This window comes from Cicer arietinum, chromosome 5, assembly GCF_000331145.2.
Source record: "Cicer arietinum cultivar CDC Frontier isolate Library 1 chromosome 5, Cicar.CDCFrontier_v2.0, whole genome shotgun sequence".
Lineage (NCBI taxonomy): Eukaryota > Viridiplantae > Streptophyta > Magnoliopsida > Fabales > Fabaceae > Cicer > Cicer arietinum.
Genome location: NC_021164.2, coordinates 69,052,733 through 69,072,896, shown reverse-complemented (window position 1 = coordinate 69,072,896; position 20,164 = coordinate 69,052,733). Strand labels below are relative to the sequence as shown.

At 28.9% G+C, this 20,164-nt stretch overlaps 3 protein-coding genes across 3 annotated transcripts in view; 1 reads left to right on the top strand and 2 right to left on the bottom strand.

Moving 5' to 3' along the window:
- Positions 1 to 292, bottom strand: part of LOC101498757 (GCN5-related N-acetyltransferase 3, chloroplastic) — a 3,027-nt gene extending 2,735 nt beyond the window's left edge. The window contains exon 1 of the mRNA XM_073368555.1: positions 1 to 292. Coding sequence (XP_073224656.1) covers positions 1 to 214 — 214 coding nt within the window. The 5' untranslated portion in view covers positions 215 to 292.
- Positions 293 to 880: 588 nt separating this feature from the next.
- Positions 881 to 8,041, bottom strand: LOC101498418 (cytochrome P450 714A1-like). The gene is made up of 5 exons (XM_004502740.4): positions 7,603 to 8,041; positions 3,980 to 4,206; positions 3,077 to 3,327; positions 2,094 to 2,478; positions 881 to 1,372 (listed from the first exon to the last, which is right to left on the bottom strand). The coding sequence occupies exons 1-5, from the start codon at positions 7,901 to 7,903 to the stop codon at positions 944 to 946; spliced, it is 1,593 nt and encodes a 530-aa protein (XP_004502797.1). The 5' UTR covers positions 7,904 to 8,041; the 3' UTR covers positions 881 to 943.
- A 5,217-nt stretch (positions 8,042 to 13,258) lies between these two features.
- LOC101498082 (uncharacterized) lies at positions 13,259 to 17,165 on the top strand. The gene is made up of 8 exons (XM_004502739.3): positions 13,259 to 13,678; positions 14,438 to 14,585; positions 14,683 to 14,833; positions 15,015 to 15,140; positions 15,238 to 15,318; positions 15,542 to 15,734; positions 15,809 to 16,079; positions 16,616 to 17,165. The coding sequence occupies exons 1-8, from the start codon at positions 13,472 to 13,474 to the stop codon at positions 16,882 to 16,884; spliced, it is 1,446 nt and encodes a 481-aa protein (XP_004502796.1). The 5' UTR covers positions 13,259 to 13,471; the 3' UTR covers positions 16,885 to 17,165.
- Positions 17,166 to 20,164: the final 2,999 nt, after the last annotated feature.

The window sequence follows — 20,164 nt, the reverse complement described above, 5'->3', positions numbered from 1 at the left end:
GATTGCAAGTGGAGCAGAGGTTTTGAAGATGTTGAGGATGGACGTGGCGTGGGTCAGTGGAAATGTAAAGTGGGAGAAGGGGTCTCAAAAGATTGTTGTGTGAGGTTTTAGTGATTCTTGTTCTTACCCATTTCAATTCCATGGATTTCGAAGCGGAAACTTGTATTACATGTATGTGAGTGTAGTGTGGTGATGCAATTCCCGTTGCCGCCATTTTTGACAGTTGCTCTTTGGAATTGGATGGATAGAATAAAACGGAAAGCCAGGTGTACTATTTCCAATTCTTCTCTGTAATTGTGTCTCTTAACTAAGAAAAATTCATTTTTATTAATATTTTGAAATTGATTACTAATAATTTATGATATAGTTTCTAAATTTTTCAATTTGAATCTTTTATTTTTCTTAACAAAATTTATAATACTACTGTAGAAAAAACAAAATTTATAATAGAAATTATGATTTTTTAGATAATGATTTATAACTTAATTTCTAAATTTATCAATAAATATTTCTTTTGCTTACAAATTTTTTCAATAAATATGGACTCAATTATAAATTATTTAATAATTAATTAAAAGACTGATTGAATGTTTTTATGATTTTTTCATACAGATTTAAAGTAAATTAAAAAATTAATAATTATAACAAAAAATATTTGTATGAAATGATTCGGGTCTATTTTCTCTTAACCAAAGATTCTAAGTTTGAATTCGACCATATAATTTGTATCAACGTTAAAACTTTTGATAGAGAACTTTGCACTTGTCATCTTACACGACTCGAATGACAAGTTTCGGAGGATACTAAGTTTACGCACACACAAAAAATTATAGTCAATAACCAAAAAAACATTAATTAAACATAAACATGTAAACAAACATAGTCAAAAGAAATCAAATGCTTAATTGCATGTTAAATTAAGTCGATGAAGTCGTTTCATCAATCAGTTGTTCTTCTGAATGAGAAGATATACACCATGTCCTGGCTCTACAATCATATTGTATGCAGGAGAATGCTTATAACTAGGAGATAGAGAGAAGCTGAACTTGGAAACAATAAGGGCTAGCACAACCTTTAGTTCAACCATTGCAAAGTTCTTCCCCACACACAAGCGAGTACCCACTCCAAATGGAACATACGCTTGTGGAAACTTGCAAGCTTTAGAGACACCCTCACTGAATCTTTCTGGTTTAAACTCATTGCAATCTGGTCCCCAAATTTCAGGCTCTCTGTGCAGTGTTGGGATTAAAGTCCATAAGCAAACACCTTTTGGAACATTCAGGTTTCCAATTTGGATGTCTTCATATGCCTCCCTTGACACAAAGGCTGCTGGTGGGTATAAACGCAGCACTTCTTGAATCACCATGTTTACCTGTAACCAGTAATCTAATGCTCCATAAATTGTCCAAATTCCCAAAATCAAGTTAAGAGTCTAATGATATAATTAGCATGTTTGACAAAGCTAATAAAAATAACTAAGGATATGATCATAAGATTTTTCAGCTTATTAAAATAAGCTCCGAATAGTATGTGAAAACAACCTTCAACTTATGAAAACAATCTAAACACATTTTAATGTTTTATTTAGAAATAGCTATATGATTCTAAATTGCAATTGCAAGTGCAGATGCTGTTATACTGTGAACTTTGGTATTGCGAAAAAATGCGGGCAAATGCCAATAATGAAACAGCAATTACATTTGTGATGTTGTCACAAAGACCTTTAAAGCCTTTGTTTTGTGGCCGCAATTGCAATTATGGACCACAACTTAAAACTATATACTAATAAACACTTGTTCAATAAGTTCTTTTTTAAAAAAAAAATAAGGAAAGGGAAAATTACTATCAACCAATTCAGAATTATTTCCGAAGAGATTTGAACTTTGTAACTAGAGATGACAAAATTAAACTCTTATCCACTGATGCGATACCTCATCGACAAGTTCAATAAGCTCTTAACCAAGTGTTTACCTAAATGCAATGTTATGTGTGTAAAAAGTAAGGGGGTACAGTTTTCAATTTTTCTTAAGATATAGAATGAGAATGACTAGATGTGTATACTTTTAATTTTAAGAAAATCAAAGTTGGTGTACCGTTTTCAAAAGAGGGAGAGAATCTGCATCTGGTATACCATTAGGACAATGTTGAGCTACCTCTGTCCTTATACGATTTTGCCATTCAGGGTATAAAGCAAGAAGCATCAAACACCAAGAAGCTGCAACAGCAGTAGTTTCATGACCAGCAAAGTATATGTTTTTGCAGTTATCCACAATGAATTGTTTGGAGAAGTCATTCCCTAGACTTTGATCACTCGTGGCAGCTTCCAGCAGTAACTGCATCAGATCCTTTTCTGACGATGATGTCTCTGATGAGCAATCTCGCTTCCGTTCCTCCACTAACTCCCAGATCAGTGACTCTATCTCTTTCTCCAAATTTCTTATCTCTTTTTGCTTCTTTGTCCGAAATTTCAGCTTCTCCCTGTCATTAGTTATCATATCAGTCAGTTTTCTAGCTAATTAAACACAAACTCCTTTTATACTACTTGTGGAGAACAACACCTAAGTAAGGTTATAAAGATTTTAAACAAAGCTAGTATGAAATTTTATTTTTTTATCAACATTATGTTATGATTATGATTAGAGTACATTGACACGTGCATTGTTCAGAACACAGATACTTTAGGACTAAAGCTCTTTACCACTAAAATTAATAGTAATGAATTGTATAGTTTTAGAAATAAAGTAAGGCTAATCACACAATTTGCATTTCTTAATATAAGTGTCATAGTTCCTGTCAAAAACAAATGTGTCATAGTTGAACATTTATGAAATGTAAGAGTTGTGTATATATGTGATAGTGTTTTTTTTATAGGGATTTAAATTTTATACAGTGACAGTGTAAGTAATGTTTACACAATGAGTCAGTTACAATCCGCGAATCACTAAAAATATGAGTTTAATTATATAACCCTTTAAAAGTAATATAAATGATGATTTGTGATTAGACGACAATGTAAACAAATTTTACATTCACAGTTATCAAAGTAAATCTATTTTTTACAGTTGAATTGGCTTACAGGAAACCGGTCTGGCCGAAAAGGAAGCCATGTTTGGACATGATCTTCTGGATGGTTCTAAGCTTTGAGAAAACTTCCTTTCCCTTGGAATAAGAATGTCCAAAACAAACCCTTGAAATAACATCAGCTGAAAAGCTCCTCAAATCAGCATCAACTTTAACTTCAGCTGTAGCACCACCTTGCTCCTCAATAATTTGCTCCCACTTTAGTAGTAAAGGTTGTGCTGACTCTATCATAAGCCCCACCATACCCTGCCCCAATGCCATGCATTAATTCTACATATTCGTTGTCCCTAGCATGTTTCCTTTCAGTTATCCAAATATCTTTTATGATTTATCTATATATTTAGCCAGAAACAATACAAAGTGAGGTGGTACTTTCATCAAACAGGTGGTGGAGCGACATCACTTTCCATTTATGATGTTGTCATTTTCGTTTTAATTCAAAACTCAATAATCCATAGACCACTCATAATCATAAAACGTGATATACTTATGCTTCTCTCATCTTGTAGGGGCTAACTTCATATAAATTGAGGTAAATGTAGAGAATCCCAACCCTATTGCTATCCAGCAAGAACATGATTGTGCATGTAGTGTATAACTACTACTAGGCTTTTCTAGTTCTAGATAATTGTTGTCCTTTCTACGGGAGAAAAAAAAACTCATAATTTATGTTCTAGACTTAGTATATGTTTGCTTCAGCCACACGTTACCCAAATCTAAGGTGAAAATTGAAGCTTAGTTTTTGAGAGTTTAAACTTAATTATAATGTCAATTGTATATCTAAACTAATTTAATTGTAATTTAACTGGAAAGGAATTGGCTCAGGGTTCTTGGTACATGTAGGTTCATAAACTCATTTAAAAGTTCTATCTTTATTTTAAGAAATATTTATAGATACCTTAACTTTGTCCATGAAGAACTCAGCTGCAACAAGTTTCCTCTGTTGCGCCCAACTATGACCATTGGCTCTCAAAATGCCATTGCCAAGCATTGGTGCAAGTTTGTTTGTTATATAAGAAGGCTTACCCAAATCCAAAGTGATACACTGGTTCATTTCTTTCACTAGATCCGGTTCGTTCACATATAGGTGTTGCTTCATCCCTGTAGAGTAAGTGTACACTAGACCTGCAAATACCAACATTAACTAAATTTATGTTAATCCCAGATCCATTTATCATATTTTATTATTTATATGTTTGTGAATATATTAGTTTCTCTTTGGTTCCCTCTCAACCAGAGATAATCTTATTCGAGTTATGTCGGACATTAAATGCAACTATATCTGACTCAAGCCAAGTCGTTGGAGTATTGGTTCTTCTGCTAGAATCAATCCACGTTGGTAACTATCCAATTCTGAAAATGTTGCTTCTATTGAACATTTTGATACTTACGGTTACTTATTTATATATTGTGAAGATATAACTACTATAGGCTACTATTCTAGACAAAAGTACTGCTACTTGAAGGATAACAATTATAATCAACAATTACACTTTAAACATTGTCGTTGAGTAGAATTAAGAACACCTTTGTTTTTATTGGAAATTATAAAGCTTGTTGCGCGGGATATATAAACTTTAACACATTAATAGTATAGATTTTAAAATTTTAAAAATAATATAATTTATTCATATTGTTTATAGAGTATTTTTTCAAGTGAGTTTATTTAAGTAATTATTATATATGAGTTGACAAACAATATGTAAAATATTTTGCAGCACATAATTGCAATTAATTCAAATATTTAATATTAAAAATTCATATGAAGATCATCTTACAAACAAAATTCATAAATTATATTTAGTGGTAAAAATCTTAAAAGTATTTTAATAAATATTAATATATAAGTAATTATCTACTGCAAAATCGTTGTCAAATCTAAATTTACTTTCAAAATATTGTTAGAAAAACATAAAAATGATTTTGTCATTTGGTATTCATTTCATTCTAATATTGTCAAAAAAATGACAAATCTAAATTCTAATATTTTGAGTATGAGACTTCTATACAACATGACTTGAGAATTTTCACAAATAACGTGTATGTACGATTGAGTAGAAGTAAAATAAATGTAGAAACTTTAAATTGGTATAATATGTTACAAAATACCACTTACTCAAAAGATATTTGTGCAACAAAGAAGAATTTCTAACTATATCTACTTTTTTGAAAATGATTGGGTTGTAAGGCACTAATCGTAGAAATTGTTTGAAGAAATATAATAAAATAAGTAAAAAAAATTATATATTGATTGTATTTTAATTTGTAAATCATGACATATTAATAGTTATACATAATATTGATTTTACTTTAATTTGTAATTCATGACACATTAATAGTTATACATAATATTATATACTAAATAATAATAATAATAATAATAATAATAATAATAATAAAATATGTGTTAAAACAAATTGGAAGTTAAATAATCAGGAGAATTTATGAGAAAAAACTTTTTAGATGCGCCATATAGAATTTTTTGTTGAGGTAACAATATTTGAATGAAATGGCACAATATTATATGATGTTTATGTGAGAGTCTATTTTACTATTGATTTTACTTTAATTTGTAACTCATGACACATTAATAGTTATACATAATATTATATACTAAATAATAATAATAATAATAATAAAGTATGTGTTAAAACAAATTGGAAGTTAAATAATAAGGAGAATTTAAGAGAAAAAACTTTTTAGATGCGCCATATAGAATTTTTTGTTGAGATAACAATATTTGAATGAAATGGCACAATATTATATGATGTTTATGTGAGAGTCTATTTTAATATATATAATAGAATACTAGAAGAGGCATAAAATTATGAATACAATAATGATACATATACGTCTCAAGTTTTTATATATTTATTAACATTTCAATTTATCTCACACCAATCATTTGCTTTAAGAATACAATAATTGAAAGTATAAAAGTATGTATGTTTAATTTAATAATGAATAATTACTTAAAAAGAAAGATTGAGAATAATATATATCAGGAAACAGATTCCTGTAACAGTCATAAACCGATTTCAATTAAGCATCGAAATTGTTTTAGAGCATGTGTAACCTCGTGATGTTACTACTGTGTGATATGACTAGTGCAAGAATTTGGGTCCATTGTATATGGGTCAATTTATGTCCATTGATTATTGCTTTTCAAAGTCTTAATATCAGAATTTGGTCAAACATTTTAGAGAAAAAAATAAAAAATAAAAAAAAAAAAAAAAAAAATATATATATATATATATATATATATATATATATATCAGCCGTTTATATTATGTGTATATGTGAGACTAATTATAAATAAATAATATAATATTAATTATAAAAGAAATCCTGGATATAAGATATTGGGCATATTTTGGCGTAGGAAATTAGTCTATGCGTTTTCCACTTTCCAGGTTTCCCACTAGCAAGATACCAATTAATCCAACGAGGAATGTCTCAAAGAGACAGTGCTGTCATGTCTAAAACCTACCAATGTGGTACCAAAGCACTAAAACTATATTCCTTGCGTTCCCTAATTTTAAGCAACAGACAAACGAACGTGACAAAAACTGTACAAAAATGTGACCAATCAATCTTGGACTTACTATTTATTTACTTTTATATAAAAGAGAGCCAAATGATCAAAGAAAACGAAAAAGTTATACAATTTGAGACATTCTTTAGTATACAAATCCAAAAAATATCATCAAAAAAAGTTTAGGAAAATTGTCAGGTGGATTTTCTACTGTAGTACAATCAAAACAATTTAAAAATAGATCGAACTTAATAAATCAATCAATACATTCCTTCTTAGTAATTATGGGTGACTTCCATTTCAATTAAGAGAAAAAAGACATATATGCCGTAGTGATTTGGTTGATTCTTGTTAGCAATGACACTTTACATTGCAGTTGTTGGATAGAGACGGACGGTCCAGATTTCAATCCAAGTTTTGATGTTAAAAATATAATTCACATTTAATTTTACAAAATAAAATGAAATACACTAAACTTAACATTTAGACCATCAAATTCCTTATTGCATGAGTTCTTGAATGGTTAATAGCATACAATTCCAATCAATGCACTTAGGCATGCTTTCGGCAAAAAGTGACTAAGATAGTGCGGAAACGAGAAACGATTTTGAAGCTGTGATTGTGATTTAGGCATGCTTTGGCCCACAGTTTTTCCCATAATAATTTATTTTGAATATAATCAGATTCCCTATATGTTAACTCAATCATGCCGTGCTAGATTTAATTTGATTATTAAAATGAGTTATTAAGTTAAAATTCTTCTAAACAATGTTACATCAGTCAGCTAATTAGAGAAAATAAACGATAAAAAGTGTACTTGAGCAAATAAATTGTGAATAGTAATAAGATAATTTAGTTGATATGTTGTTGTTTAACTAGTTCATCTCAACCACTAAATCTACTTTATATCTTGGAATACTTTATATCTGTGAAATTATTAAGTGTTAATGATGAAAGTGTAAAGAAGAGATTGAAAGAGAGTATACCGTATTGTTTCCTCCAGTGTTGAAAATATGGAAACAGAGCAGCAGAGTAATCGTGTGCTAAAAACTGATCATTAGGTTTGAAGATTATAGGTTGTGATTTGATTCTGTGCATATCAGGTAGATTCCCATGTAGAAAAGAAGAAGATGGAGGCCCTCTAATACCTTGCATTCGTAGCTTCCTTCTAACCCTTTGAGAGTTATACCAAAGATTTCCATAAGAATAAAGTATCCAGCTGAAAATGCCCACAAGAGCAAGTGAAGAAGCTAATTTCATAGCCAGAACCAAAAACACTTCCTCCATTTCTTCCTTTTCCTCTCTCTCTCTCTATCTATCTATGCTCTTTGTTAATTTGACTCTAATACAGAGCTAGCTAGATAGATACACGAACACATTAAAAATGAATATTTTTATTCTATGAGAGAGTAAAAGCTGATTGATTTGTCGAGTTGCAGAGTGTTATATGCATGTATTTGGAATATTTGAGAGAGAGAGAGAGAGAGAGAAGGGTCCACTGGAGCAAGAGCCGATTAGAGACTACATAATTGCGACACGTAAGCATTTTGCTTGGAAAGTGGACAAAGAAAACTGTGGATACAAGGACAACAATTTTTTTTTTTAATTTTATTACCCTCAATCAACACAAATTTTTTATTATTTCTTTTTTACTATATAATTAATATAGGCTAAATTATATTCGTGGTCCTTTAACTTAATTTCAGGTAACGATTTAGTCCTTTATTCCTAAAAATATCAAATAAAGTATGAAAATATGAGTTTATTTGAAGATTTGCTTTACGAATTTGATAAAATTTGTATTATATTAAAGAATATAATTAATTTTATAAGTTTTGATTGATTTTTTTTTTAATTTTGGTATAAAAAAGGATAACATTGTTGAAATTTTAAAACATAAAATATCAAATTGTCACTTAAAATTAAAATAAAGGACCAAATCGGAAAAAAAAAAATAAAGGACTAAAACGTTACCTGAAATTAAGTTAAGGACCACTAATGTAATTTAGCCATTAATATATTGTATATATCACGTCACTTTATTTTTCTATTGAAAAGTTCATTTATTATTGAAACATTCATTTATTAAATTGAATATAAAATTGAGAAAAGGGATAATCTCACACTACTCATAGGTATGTTATGTTTAAAAATGAGGGGTAGGTGCCTTTTTGCTTTGAGTAGAGGAAGTGTGTAATTGAACTATGTTCACATAAATGTACGTTAACTGAGTTCACATACATGTACTTAAACTGAATTTGAGTACGTGTAAAATTTTGCAGTGAGTAGAGGAATTGTGTACTTTAACACAGTTCACATAAATGTGTGTAAACTGAGTTCACGTACATGTACTTAAATTGAGTTCAATTACTTGTAAATTTTTGTAGTTAGTAGAAAAGTTGTTTACTTAAACTCGATTCACGTAAATGTATGTCGTCAACTGAGTTCACGTATATATACTTATATTGAATTCACGTACGTGTACTTAAATTGGGTACATAAACTGAATTTACGTACATATATTTAAAATGAGTTAAAGTACATGTAAAATTTTGCAATAAGTAGAGAAAGTGTGTAGTTTAACTCATTTCACGTAAATGTATTCGGTTCAAGAAAAGTTGTGAGTTTCACGTTGAAAGAGGAAAAGATAAAAAGTTGACAAATTTGATTTAATGATAAGGACATATTAGTCATTTAAACACGTGTAACTAGCAAATGTGGGGATGTAGGTAGCAAAATTATTAATTGTTCATTATTTATTTGAATTTTAATCCCAGTTTATTATAATTCTTCATTTGTAAAAAAAGTTCTTAGCCTTTGTTTCTTTGCACGGTGGCATTGGTTTAATGCGCAGTGGAAGAGATGCTAAACATTATAATTTTTACGTTCATATATTGGGATACAATATTCAATGGTGTAATCTCGATTTTATATAGATATTTGTCGTTGAAAATGTGTTGATGAAGTAAACAAAATGCTGAGTAGACTAACATAGATATTTCAGTTGACATAATACATGGTGTGGTTTGGTTGGGAGAATAAAATGAAAAGAGAGAAAAAAAAGTGAGAAAATATATATAAAAAAAAAAAAGAGAGAGAGAGAGAAAGGGGTAAAAATAGAGTAAACTAATAATTTTACTTATTTTATTAAGTTTGTTATAGGTAAAGAAATGTTTCGTTGATATTGATAGATGATACTAATTATAATTAGTTAACAACCAAAAATATTTAATTGAAAACATGATGAAAGACACAAAGCAACTGGTAAGTGTGGAACGTGAAAAAAAAAATAGTTTTTATTAGCTCTTTCTCGACAGGTTTGCGAATAGTCCAAAAAGCAGTGGACTCAGTATTTATATATTTCTCTTCTCTAATTCTACGATGTGTCAAACTATCTAAATGTTACATTTCTCTTTTATCTCTCTCACTTGTTTCTCTATCTCTCTTATAAATCCCCTCTATCAATCACAACCTTGATCCATGTATCTTAAACCAGTCATAACTTCTATAAGAGGAGGATGAATAGTCTAAGTGTGGAAAAAATGTTTTCTTAATTAATGGAGTAAGGATCTAATAAGAAGAGTCAACAATGAAAGGATAATTTATGAACGATAACTTTATATTGACATAAATATTCACTAGTTTTATTCTAGCGGTCTAAGATCACGCGGTGCACATGTGGCAGTAGTTGAGGTAAATAGACTATATGACATACTTTATTTGAATATGACGTCAGTCCACTGTTTTTTAAAACATAGTTATGCCAATTTTGAAGACAAATGTTTTAAAATGCGGAGAGAATGTGGCACTTATTATTGTTGTTGTACTACTTCCTTGGAATCGTATGTAATTATGAAATAATGATAGCATAGCATGGCCTAATAGAAATTAGAAGAATAACATTAATAGGAATTACCAATTATGATACTACGGACAATCGGGTTCTCCGTAAAACATCTTCAATAGATGTTTGACATATATTTTATAACAATCTAATATTAATTTAGTGTGCTTGCAATTTTAAGTTTCATATATTTTCTGAAAGTTACATATTTAAAAATATTTAAAGTCAAATATTGTTAAAAATATTTTTTACACTGTCAATATATCATAATTATTCGTAAATTAAAGAGAGATAAATAATTTTTGTAAATTAGGTAACATACATCATAATCATTCGTAAATTAAAAAGAAATATGTGATCTTTATAAATTAGGTAACGTCGTAATTAAATCTCTCACTAAAGTAAAAGGTGATTGAGTATTCTAAATTTGAGTTAATCTACTTAAAAGTATAAAGTGAGTTTGTTAAAATTTTTAATTTAATTGTCATACATTTACAATGTAATTTATTTATTTATTTTAAATTTAATTTTGATAAAAGTTAAACATTTATAATAATCTAATAGCTGCGATTGACTAAAAATATAAATCGATATGATCTTTGTAAATTAGGTAACCTAGTAATGAAATCTCTCACTAAAGTAAAAGTTGATTGAGTATTCTAAATTTGAGTTGATCTACTTAAAAGTATAAAGTGAGTTTGTTAAAATTTTAAATTTAATTGTCATACGTTTACAATATAATATTTTTTTTTAAATGTAATTTTGATAAAAGTTAGACATTTTTAATAAACTAATAGTTGCGATTGACTAAAAGTATAAAAACTAAAATTAAATCTTAAAATTTTATCATTGGAAATGCTCTATTAATATTTTTATAATTATTAAAATAATAAAAACATAAATAATTAACCTTTAGGTATAATTAATTTGCTCGAGTAGAAGATTAAGTGAGTTGTAACTAGTAAAATTTTGTTGAATTAATGTATAATAAGAGATACACCCCCACTTCGGTGGCATTGTGTCTAACAATCTACCAACAAATAAATTCAAATGAATAAAACTATAAAATATATTAAGAAAATAAGAATGAAATGTGTGTAGAGAGACGCGTAGAGATTCGAGGAATTAAGATAAATAATATGAGAAAATAAAAGATAAATAAGACGAGAACGAAGAAGAATATGGAAGAAGTAAATCATTATTAAGGTAATTTGAGTTTTTATATACTAAAAATTCAATTTATAAATCAAGTTTTAGGTCTCTAATCTTCTTTTTGAAGTAACTTAAACCCTCGTTAAAATATATATTGAGATTTAATTGAAGTTGATGTTTGAGGAAAGTGTGTCCCTTTGTTTTTCTAGGTTGCATGTGTGAAATTCTCAAATTCAAGTATGGTGTGGCTTAGGATTTTGTGAGTGAGGATTTAAACAATGTGTTTATATTGATGATTTTAATTTAATAAATTTGGCCTTTAAATTTGGGCCTTCAAGTTAATTGGGTATGAGTGGTCATTTTGTTAGTGGTCTAGTAGTCTTATAAATGATAAATATCATCATAATTAACTTATACAATTGTATTTAGATTCGAATTTGGGACACAACGTTCAATCTAATAATATGATCATTTGCTAATTAAGTTATGACTAAAAGACAATGACGTACTAGTCTATTGTTGCTTTATTGTTCTCTCTTCAATAATTAGTATAATACTCGTCCTATCGCACACATGGCATACTCTTAATATCATCTCTAGATAATAAAATACAATTTTATTGATATTATTTTTTAGATAATTTTATTTATTTATCAAAGTTGATAACAATTTTAGTATATAGATAAGTATTACATAAATAACTTTTTTATCTGAGAAGTTAATTAATACATGAAGATTATGTTTATTTGCAGATAAGACATCAAAATTTATTATAAAAACTAAAGTTTAAAACAATTTTAGGACGAAACCTTTTATTAACACATAATATTCTCTATATAGATTCAAGTTTTGTGACTCCATTACCCTAATCAATTAATAGTATAAAACATTTAAATTGACTTTTTTTGTTGATTCAATCAATACGACACTACTGACAATATATGTTCGGATAAAATCATTAAAATTATTGTAAAGAAATTACAAGAATTTAATTGAAATTTATGTTATATAAAAGTATATATAAATTAAATTATCAAGCTATAGTAGAATAAACTTAACTAATGCAAATTTTGTATAATAAACTAATGTGTCAATAAAATAAAATATTGTAACTACCATTCATCATCTTCCTCCTCTCCTATGTAGCATTATTGTTTTTGTTGTTATAGTGTTTAAATCGATGAAAAATATAAATTATAAAAAAAGTTATGAATGATTGAAATGAATAAAAATTCACACATTGTATTAATAGATAATACAAAATTTATTTGAATAAATGTGATTGCTTTAGATTCCTTATTGTCACGACCAACGGTAGTTTATTAAAAATAATTTATAATTTAGAAAATATGTTGTAGTATATATACATATCAATATTTAATTTACTTGGTAAAAATTACATGGTAGTTTCAAATTTTCACAAAATATTTTGGTCCGCGCACAATATTTATTTAGCGCCAAAAAATAGATATCAAATTTAAGAAAGCGGGCCTTAAATTTGGGCCTGCACTGTTAATTTAATACGGCAGACATAGTACAATCTATCGCACTCGGATACGGTTCTGCTCATTTCATTGGTTCGTTTTTTTATCTTTATTTTAATTATTATTTTAATAATTTAATTATCAACATTAGCAATCAGTGTCAGAGCTGAATTCGGAGTTGAGAAATTTTGAAACGGGATCGACGCCCATTGAATTTGGTGGACTCGATTCTTCTCTTTCTTCTTCCTCTTCTCGTTCTCGTTCATAACACTCACACAGTAACAGCACCTTTTCTTCAATTTTGGGGATAAAATAAAACCCTAATTCACGTTATCGCAGATGGGGGAGCTGTTACTGTAAGGTGAGTGAGTGGATATGGAAAGTGGGAGAAGAATCACGGTGAGCCCTAGGCCTTGCTGCGGCCGAAGAATTATTGCGAAGAAGAAGACCGGTCGCGGTGGAACGGTGGATGGCTTCGTCAACAGCGTTAAGAAGCTTCAGAGACGAGAAATTAGCTCAAAACGTGATCGCGCTTTTAGTATGACCGATGCTCAGGAGAGATTTCGCAATATTCGGTTGCAGGTTCCGTTTTGTTTTCTCTTTTTTCCCTTTTTCATTATTGAGGTTTTGCTATTTAGGTTAGGGCTGAATTGAAACATTTATGTTTTTCATTTACTCGTTTCGATCCAACTCTAAACTTTAGGCTTTAGTCTTGTATGGTATTTTTATCATAGTTTTGAAGCCATAGAAGCTCAAATGTATTTGCAGAAGCTAGTTTTGTTTGTTTTTATTATCTTAATTTAGAATTAAGCTAAGGAGGTTTTAATTATTAATGGGTTTCTTTGTGTTTCTTGGATATAGAATATGTAGAACAGTAGTTTAAGCCTTGCCACATGCTTGTATTGTATACTTCAGAGTAAAACATGGGGCGTGTTACGAAATGTGACAATAGGAATTGAAAAGTAGCGTGGTTTGAGAATGTGATTTTCTTAGAGTTTGAACTTGTTTTGAGGTTATTATATGATTATTTCATATGAAGATTGGGGAATTTTGTTTTCCTGTAGTACGTTATTTTTTGGGTGAAATTATTTCATGTATTACTGTTAATTCGTGGATTGTTTTTTTTTTTTTTTTTTGTGGTCGTAGCAATTGCAGTTCCACACTTTTGTGTTTAGTGCAGCATTTGAAATGATTGCTTCTAGTTGTCTTATATAATTGTTGCAAATCATTGATGTTGAAGATTCCTTTGTTGCTCCTGTTTTATTAGTGAGACATGCATTTTGCTGTAAGTATGCTCATTTCCCTATCTTGTTGTGCAATGTCTGATGGATTTATTTATAGGAAGAGTATGATACACATGATCCAAAAGGTCCTTCGTCTGTGGTGTTGCCATTTCTGAGAAAAAGATCAAAGATTATTGAGATTGTGGCAGCACAAGACATTGTTTTTGCTCTTGCACAATCTGGTGTTTGTGCAGCATTTAGCCGAGGTAGAATTAGTAACTTGTATTTATATGCCCTCCAATTCTGTTTGCAACTTATAACAGATATATTATATGAGTTACATGTTTCAACTGTCTTATGCAGAAACCAATCAAAGGATATGCTTTTTGAATGTCAGTCCCGATGAAGTTATAAGGAGTCTCTTTTATAACAAAAATAATGACTCGCTTATCACAGTTTCTGTCTATGCATCAGACAGTTACAGTTCCTTGAAATGCAGAAGCACAAGGATTGAGTATGTATAGTTCTCTGTTGTTTTATAATTTCTAGCTTCACTCTCCTCACTAAGTAATGAAGGCTGATAAAACCAAATCATTGATCAAAGATGCAATAACTAAGAAAAAAAATGAATAGCAATAATTGCATTTCCAGGTTTTAGTTGTTGTATTCTATCCTAAAATTATTTTGTTATTCAGATACATTAGGAGGGGTAAACCAGATGCTGGCTTTGCTCTTTTTGAATCCGAGTCTTTGAAGTGGCCAGGTTTTGTAGAGTTTGATGATGTAAATGGGAAGGTACTCACGTACTCTGCTCAGGATAGGTAAGTATTTTTGTCCTGACTTTTTTTTGCCAGGGTATAGTTACAAAATATATCAAGTTTTCTTGATAGTGATACTTGCCCTTTTTTTCTCCTATAGCATATACAAGGTATTTGACCTGAAAAACTATACGATGTTGTACTCCATTTCTGATAAAAATGTTCAGGAGATTAAGATCAGGTAACTTTTCTTCAATTCATATGGATTTTCTTTCACTTGTAAAAATTTATTTCATATACATGGTTTATTGTTGGTCATGCACGATTTTCTGAAATAGTGAAATCATATCATATAATCATTTTCTCTTTTTAATAATATCAGTCTCTCTTTTTTTCTTACTTTCTTTGAGTAGTCACACTTTATTTACACCACTTTGTTTGGTTTGATGATTTCTTGTGTTTAGTCCGGGGATCATGTTGTTGATTTTTGCCAAATCAAGTAGCCATGTCCCACTTAAAATCCTTTCAATAGAAGATGGTACTGTTTTGAAATCGTTCAATCATCTCCTTTATCGGAATAAGAAGGTGGATTTTATCGAACAGTTCAATGAAAAGCTACTTGTCAAGCAAGAAAATGAAAACCTTCAAATTCTTGACGTAAGTAATTTTCTCCTTTCTTGCTTTGTATGCTCGGCTCTACATCCAGTTATCTCACTTCTTATAAATTTTAGGTGCGGACTTTTGAGCTTACAGAAGTTAGCAGAAGTGAATTTATGACACCTTCAGCATTTATCTTTCTATATGAGAACCAATTATTCCTGACATTTCGGAATCGGACTGTGGCTGTGTGGAACTTCCGTGGAGAGCTTGTAACTTCTTTTGAGGACCACCTATTGTGGCATCCTGACTGTAATACAAACAACATATATATAACCAGTGACCAGGATCTTATCATATCCTACTGCAAAGCTGATTCTGACGATTCACTATCTGAAGGAAATGGTACTTTCCCTATTTTAATCCTTTTATGTTCCTTTATAATAATGCACCTTGTGTGGGACATTTTCTGAAACTTGTTGCTTAGATCACCAAACCTGAAAGTCATTTTAGGTTTGGATTAGCTTTTGGCATGTGTGAGCTTTTCAATTAAGATATGCATTTGAGTTGTAACTGAGGAAAAACACTTGATAGGTTTATAGGTGGTTATGAAGAAAGAAGATGAGAGCTTTAAAAATTGTTGATTTGCAGAAACTCATTTCAATTTATTTATGAAGTTATTAGAGATTCGTAATCATTGTAGGAATATTTCAAATTTATTTTCCTAAAGTATTTATTGAAAAGTTTGTCCAAACTGATTCTTAGCTAATTTTTTCAGGTTTTCACTTGATCTGTGCAAAACATAAAATAGAATAGCAAATCACAATAATTAAATAGCCTGCAATGTGTTTTTGAGATAATTGTATTTTGTATATCTTTTGTTGGATGGAGCACCTATCTTCAAAAGTGCATTACTAACAGGCTCTGCTTTTTTTATGCAGCGGGTTCCATCAATGTCAGCAACATTTTATCTGGCAAGTGTCTTGCCAAAATAAGAGCAAGCAATAGTTCTCCAATGGACGACAAATGCAGTTGCTGTGACAGTTCTTCAGGTGGAAGTTGTAATTCAAGAAAGCGAAAGCATGTCTCCAAAATGAGGAGCACAGTTGCCGAAGCCTTGGAAGATATTACTGCTCTTTTTTATGACGAAGAGCGCAATGAGATCTATACTGGTAATAGGCACGGTCTAGTTCATGTCTGGTCTAACTGATGTATTGTGTTAATTTTACTGTGGCCTCTTGTTTTTTTATTGGCTTTTCTTCACGGGTAAGTTGATCATCTTGATCTGTTGTAAGAACATTCAGAAGCTGTAACACCCATTAAGTGTCTGTATCATTCAGTTTTTCTCCTTGTTATGTGCTCCTTGTGCGAGTTTGTTCCGTAGTTGGTAAAAATCTGTATGAAGTGCTATGATGGTAAGTGCTTAATCACGAGATGTTGCTTCTGTTGTAATCTATCTTTACATTAATGAAGCTGGTTCCATGGCCCAAAGTACGTTGTGAACAATGCCAATCCTCTGCCTAACTCGTCTCTTTATTTTTTCCCTTTTCGATTTGTGGCAAATGGTGGAAATTCTTTTGCACATGACATGGGTTGTAACTTGTAAGGGCCGCAATGCCAAATACGCGGTAAAGGTACAAAAGCAATCAATAATCAAACCAGTAGTGGAAGCTTTACGATTTGCCAATCTTTTACCTGACCTAGTCACAGCAAAAAGCTGACGTAGAATCTGTTTAGTACCACTTTGGTTTTGGAGTGGATTATATAGAGTAAATAATTTTTAACATCTCTTAACAAATTCAGTTACCCATAATAAATACTACTCTGTAATAATATTAGCAGCAAAAGTGAGAAAAAAAGATATATTTTGGTATAAACTACATACTAACTTCACATTTGCTTATAGTTATATTATAAGCAAAAGTAATTTTTTTTTATCTCTATAAAAATTAGTTAACTTTTAAAGTATCTTTAATGGTTCAACATTATGTTAGTATGAGTAAAGGGAAGAAAAATATAATTGGAAGTAGAGATTCTACTAAAGATTATCGTTCAAATTTCTTTTAATCATCAATAAAATTGGTGAATACTTTACTTCAATGACATGATTGTAAAAGAAAGTATTATTTATATAAATTTGATTCATAAAAATAAAAGAGTTATTAAAAAAAATAAAATTTATATTAATTTAAGAGTATTTTTTGAATAGACATTAAATATAATAAAAACAAAGATATATAATATTTGTTTATATTTAAAGCAAATCGAATATCTTTTTGTTTTTGTGTGTGTCAATTTGAGATATCTTTTATGCATAAGATAGAGGTTAATTTTTTAGTTGAATAAAATTATAATGAATAATAAATATTTTTCTCATAAGTTTTAACATTGTTACATTTTGGAATTGAATTGGAATACCACCTTTTATTAAGCTGAAAATATCTGAATCATTCTACGATTTCTACTCATGCCCTATTTGCAAGTTATCCCTTCTAAATAAAATTACGGGTGTAAAGTGATCAATATGTGGGGACTCTGCGTAAAAAACTGTGGACAATTAACACTCAAGTAGTACAAAAGGCAATCTAATGGCGTTATGATTAGTCATAATTAAAGTTAAGAAAAACTTTCTAATAGTTATAATATATGTTGTATAATAAAGTATCAATTATAATAAGAACAAGAGCGGTCTCACAATAAATATCATTTTAGGATTAAAAAAATTATTTTAAAATAAATATTATTTTATATTGTTAAATATAATTTTATTTTTTATAATATTCTTTAATAATTACAATATATATAATTTTTAAAATATTATTATGTTTTATATTAATAATATTAAAAAATCTATTATTAATTAAGATAATTAATTTGATAAAATGATATTTCTTTTCTTTTAATTATTTTATTTTTTAATAAGTGTAAAAAAATAACATTTATACATTAATGGTATAAAATTGTATACAAAATTAACACTACAATCATCTCTAAATATGATTTTAAAGATAATTATTATAATAAAATATAAATATTTTTAATAAACAAATGATTGTGATTAATAATAATAATAATAATTTATATTGATAATATATATATATATATATATATATATATATATATATCAATTATTGATAATAAAAATTCTTTATTTTGACAATATATATATATATATATATATAAATTCAAATAAATAAATAGATATGTGGGAAAACCTTACACTTTGTTGATTACGTTGAGCAATGGTCAACAATAAGGAGACAAAAACATATATAATATATTTATATAAGTTATGAATTGTCTAATTATTAATAGATGAAAATTACAATCATATAAGATGATTAAATTAATAATTGTTATTAATATTTATTAACGTTATAAAATAAATTTACACTTTAAATTTAAAGTTTTTTTATATTAATATTAATAAATCTGTCAATAATTACTAATATTAATACTAATTTAAATATTAACTTATGTGTAGATATCAAAATTAAAAATTTGTATTATATTAGGGAAGTGGTTAGCTACGTTTGTTTTCAGATTGAGGGCATGCATCGTAAATTACCAAAGGTGGACAAATTATCGATTGAAAGTTTATTTATTGAATAGAATAGAATAAAAAATTGACGAGGAACATGTTTACATGTGTGGATCTGGAAACCCCCGTTGCACGCGTGTTATACATTTGGTTAAGGTGAGAGATTGTCGTTTATTTCGATGTTCTCAATCCAATCTCTGTCAACCTTGATTTGCCTCCCATCCTATTCAAAATAACACCCAAATTCTAATAGAAACAATAATTGAAAAAAAAAATAATGCACGATATGTTTTTAACTATACACATGAGTTTTATTAAATTAATGTGATTTATATATTTAGATAGAATTTATATAAATTTTAATTAATTAAATAGAGTGTGTTGAAAAATACATAGTATAAAATATATTGTTAATATTCTTAATTTTTTAATTAAATAATGATAAATTAAAAAAAAGTTATTGTTACAATAGAAAATATTAATAAAAGAAAAGGGGATATATGTATCATTTTTAGTTAATTTGAATATTTAAATCTACTAACCTAGTGTATTTTTAGTTTTTCCTTGTTAACATTGCTAAAAAATTAATTTAATGTGATATCGGTTCCTAAAATTGTGAAGCCTGATTAAAAGGGAAAATGTTTGAAAGAAAAAGGAAAGTATTTAAAAGATTGCATATTAGCAATATTATTATATTATTTGTTTAAAAGAAAGAAGTGAAAAGAAAGAAAAGTGGTGGAGGGAGCGTGAGAGGTACGCGTGGGGTAGAGTAGAATGAGAATGAGAATGAAAATTTGATGGTATGCGGTGAGGTGAGGTTGATCGTGGTAGTGGTGAAGTAACGCGGACCACAACTCACTCTGTCTTTCTCCACTCACTCACTCACTCACTTACTCACTCGTAGATTCCACAAATTGCAACCAACACCTTCCTGAGTCTCTCACTCTCA

Bases quoted from the DNA above. Each gene is read 5' to 3' on its own strand.
- LOC101498082 (XM_004502739.3), top strand. From the start codon at position 13,472: ATGGAAAGTGGGAGAAGAATCACGGTGAGCCCTAGGCCTTGCTGCGGC. The intron at 14,834-15,014 runs GTATGTATAGTT...TTTGTTATTCAG, and splicing joins TGCAGAAGCACAAGGATTGA to ATACATTAGGAGGGGTAAAC. The intron at 15,141-15,237 runs GTAAGTATTTTT...TTTCTCCTATAG, and splicing joins ACGTACTCTGCTCAGGATAG to CATATACAAGGTATTTGACC.
- LOC101498418 (XM_004502740.4), bottom strand. From the start codon at position 7,903: ATGGAGGAAGTGTTTTTGGTTCTGGCTATGAAATTAGCTTCTTCACTT. The intron at 4,207-7,602 runs GTATACTCTCTT...TGGTATTTGCAG, and splicing joins ACACTGGAGGAAACAATACG to GTCTAGTGTACACTTACTCT. The intron at 2,479-3,076 runs GTAAGCCAATTC...AACTAATGACAG, and splicing joins TTCGGCCAGACCGGTTTCCT to GGAGAAGCTGAAATTTCGGA.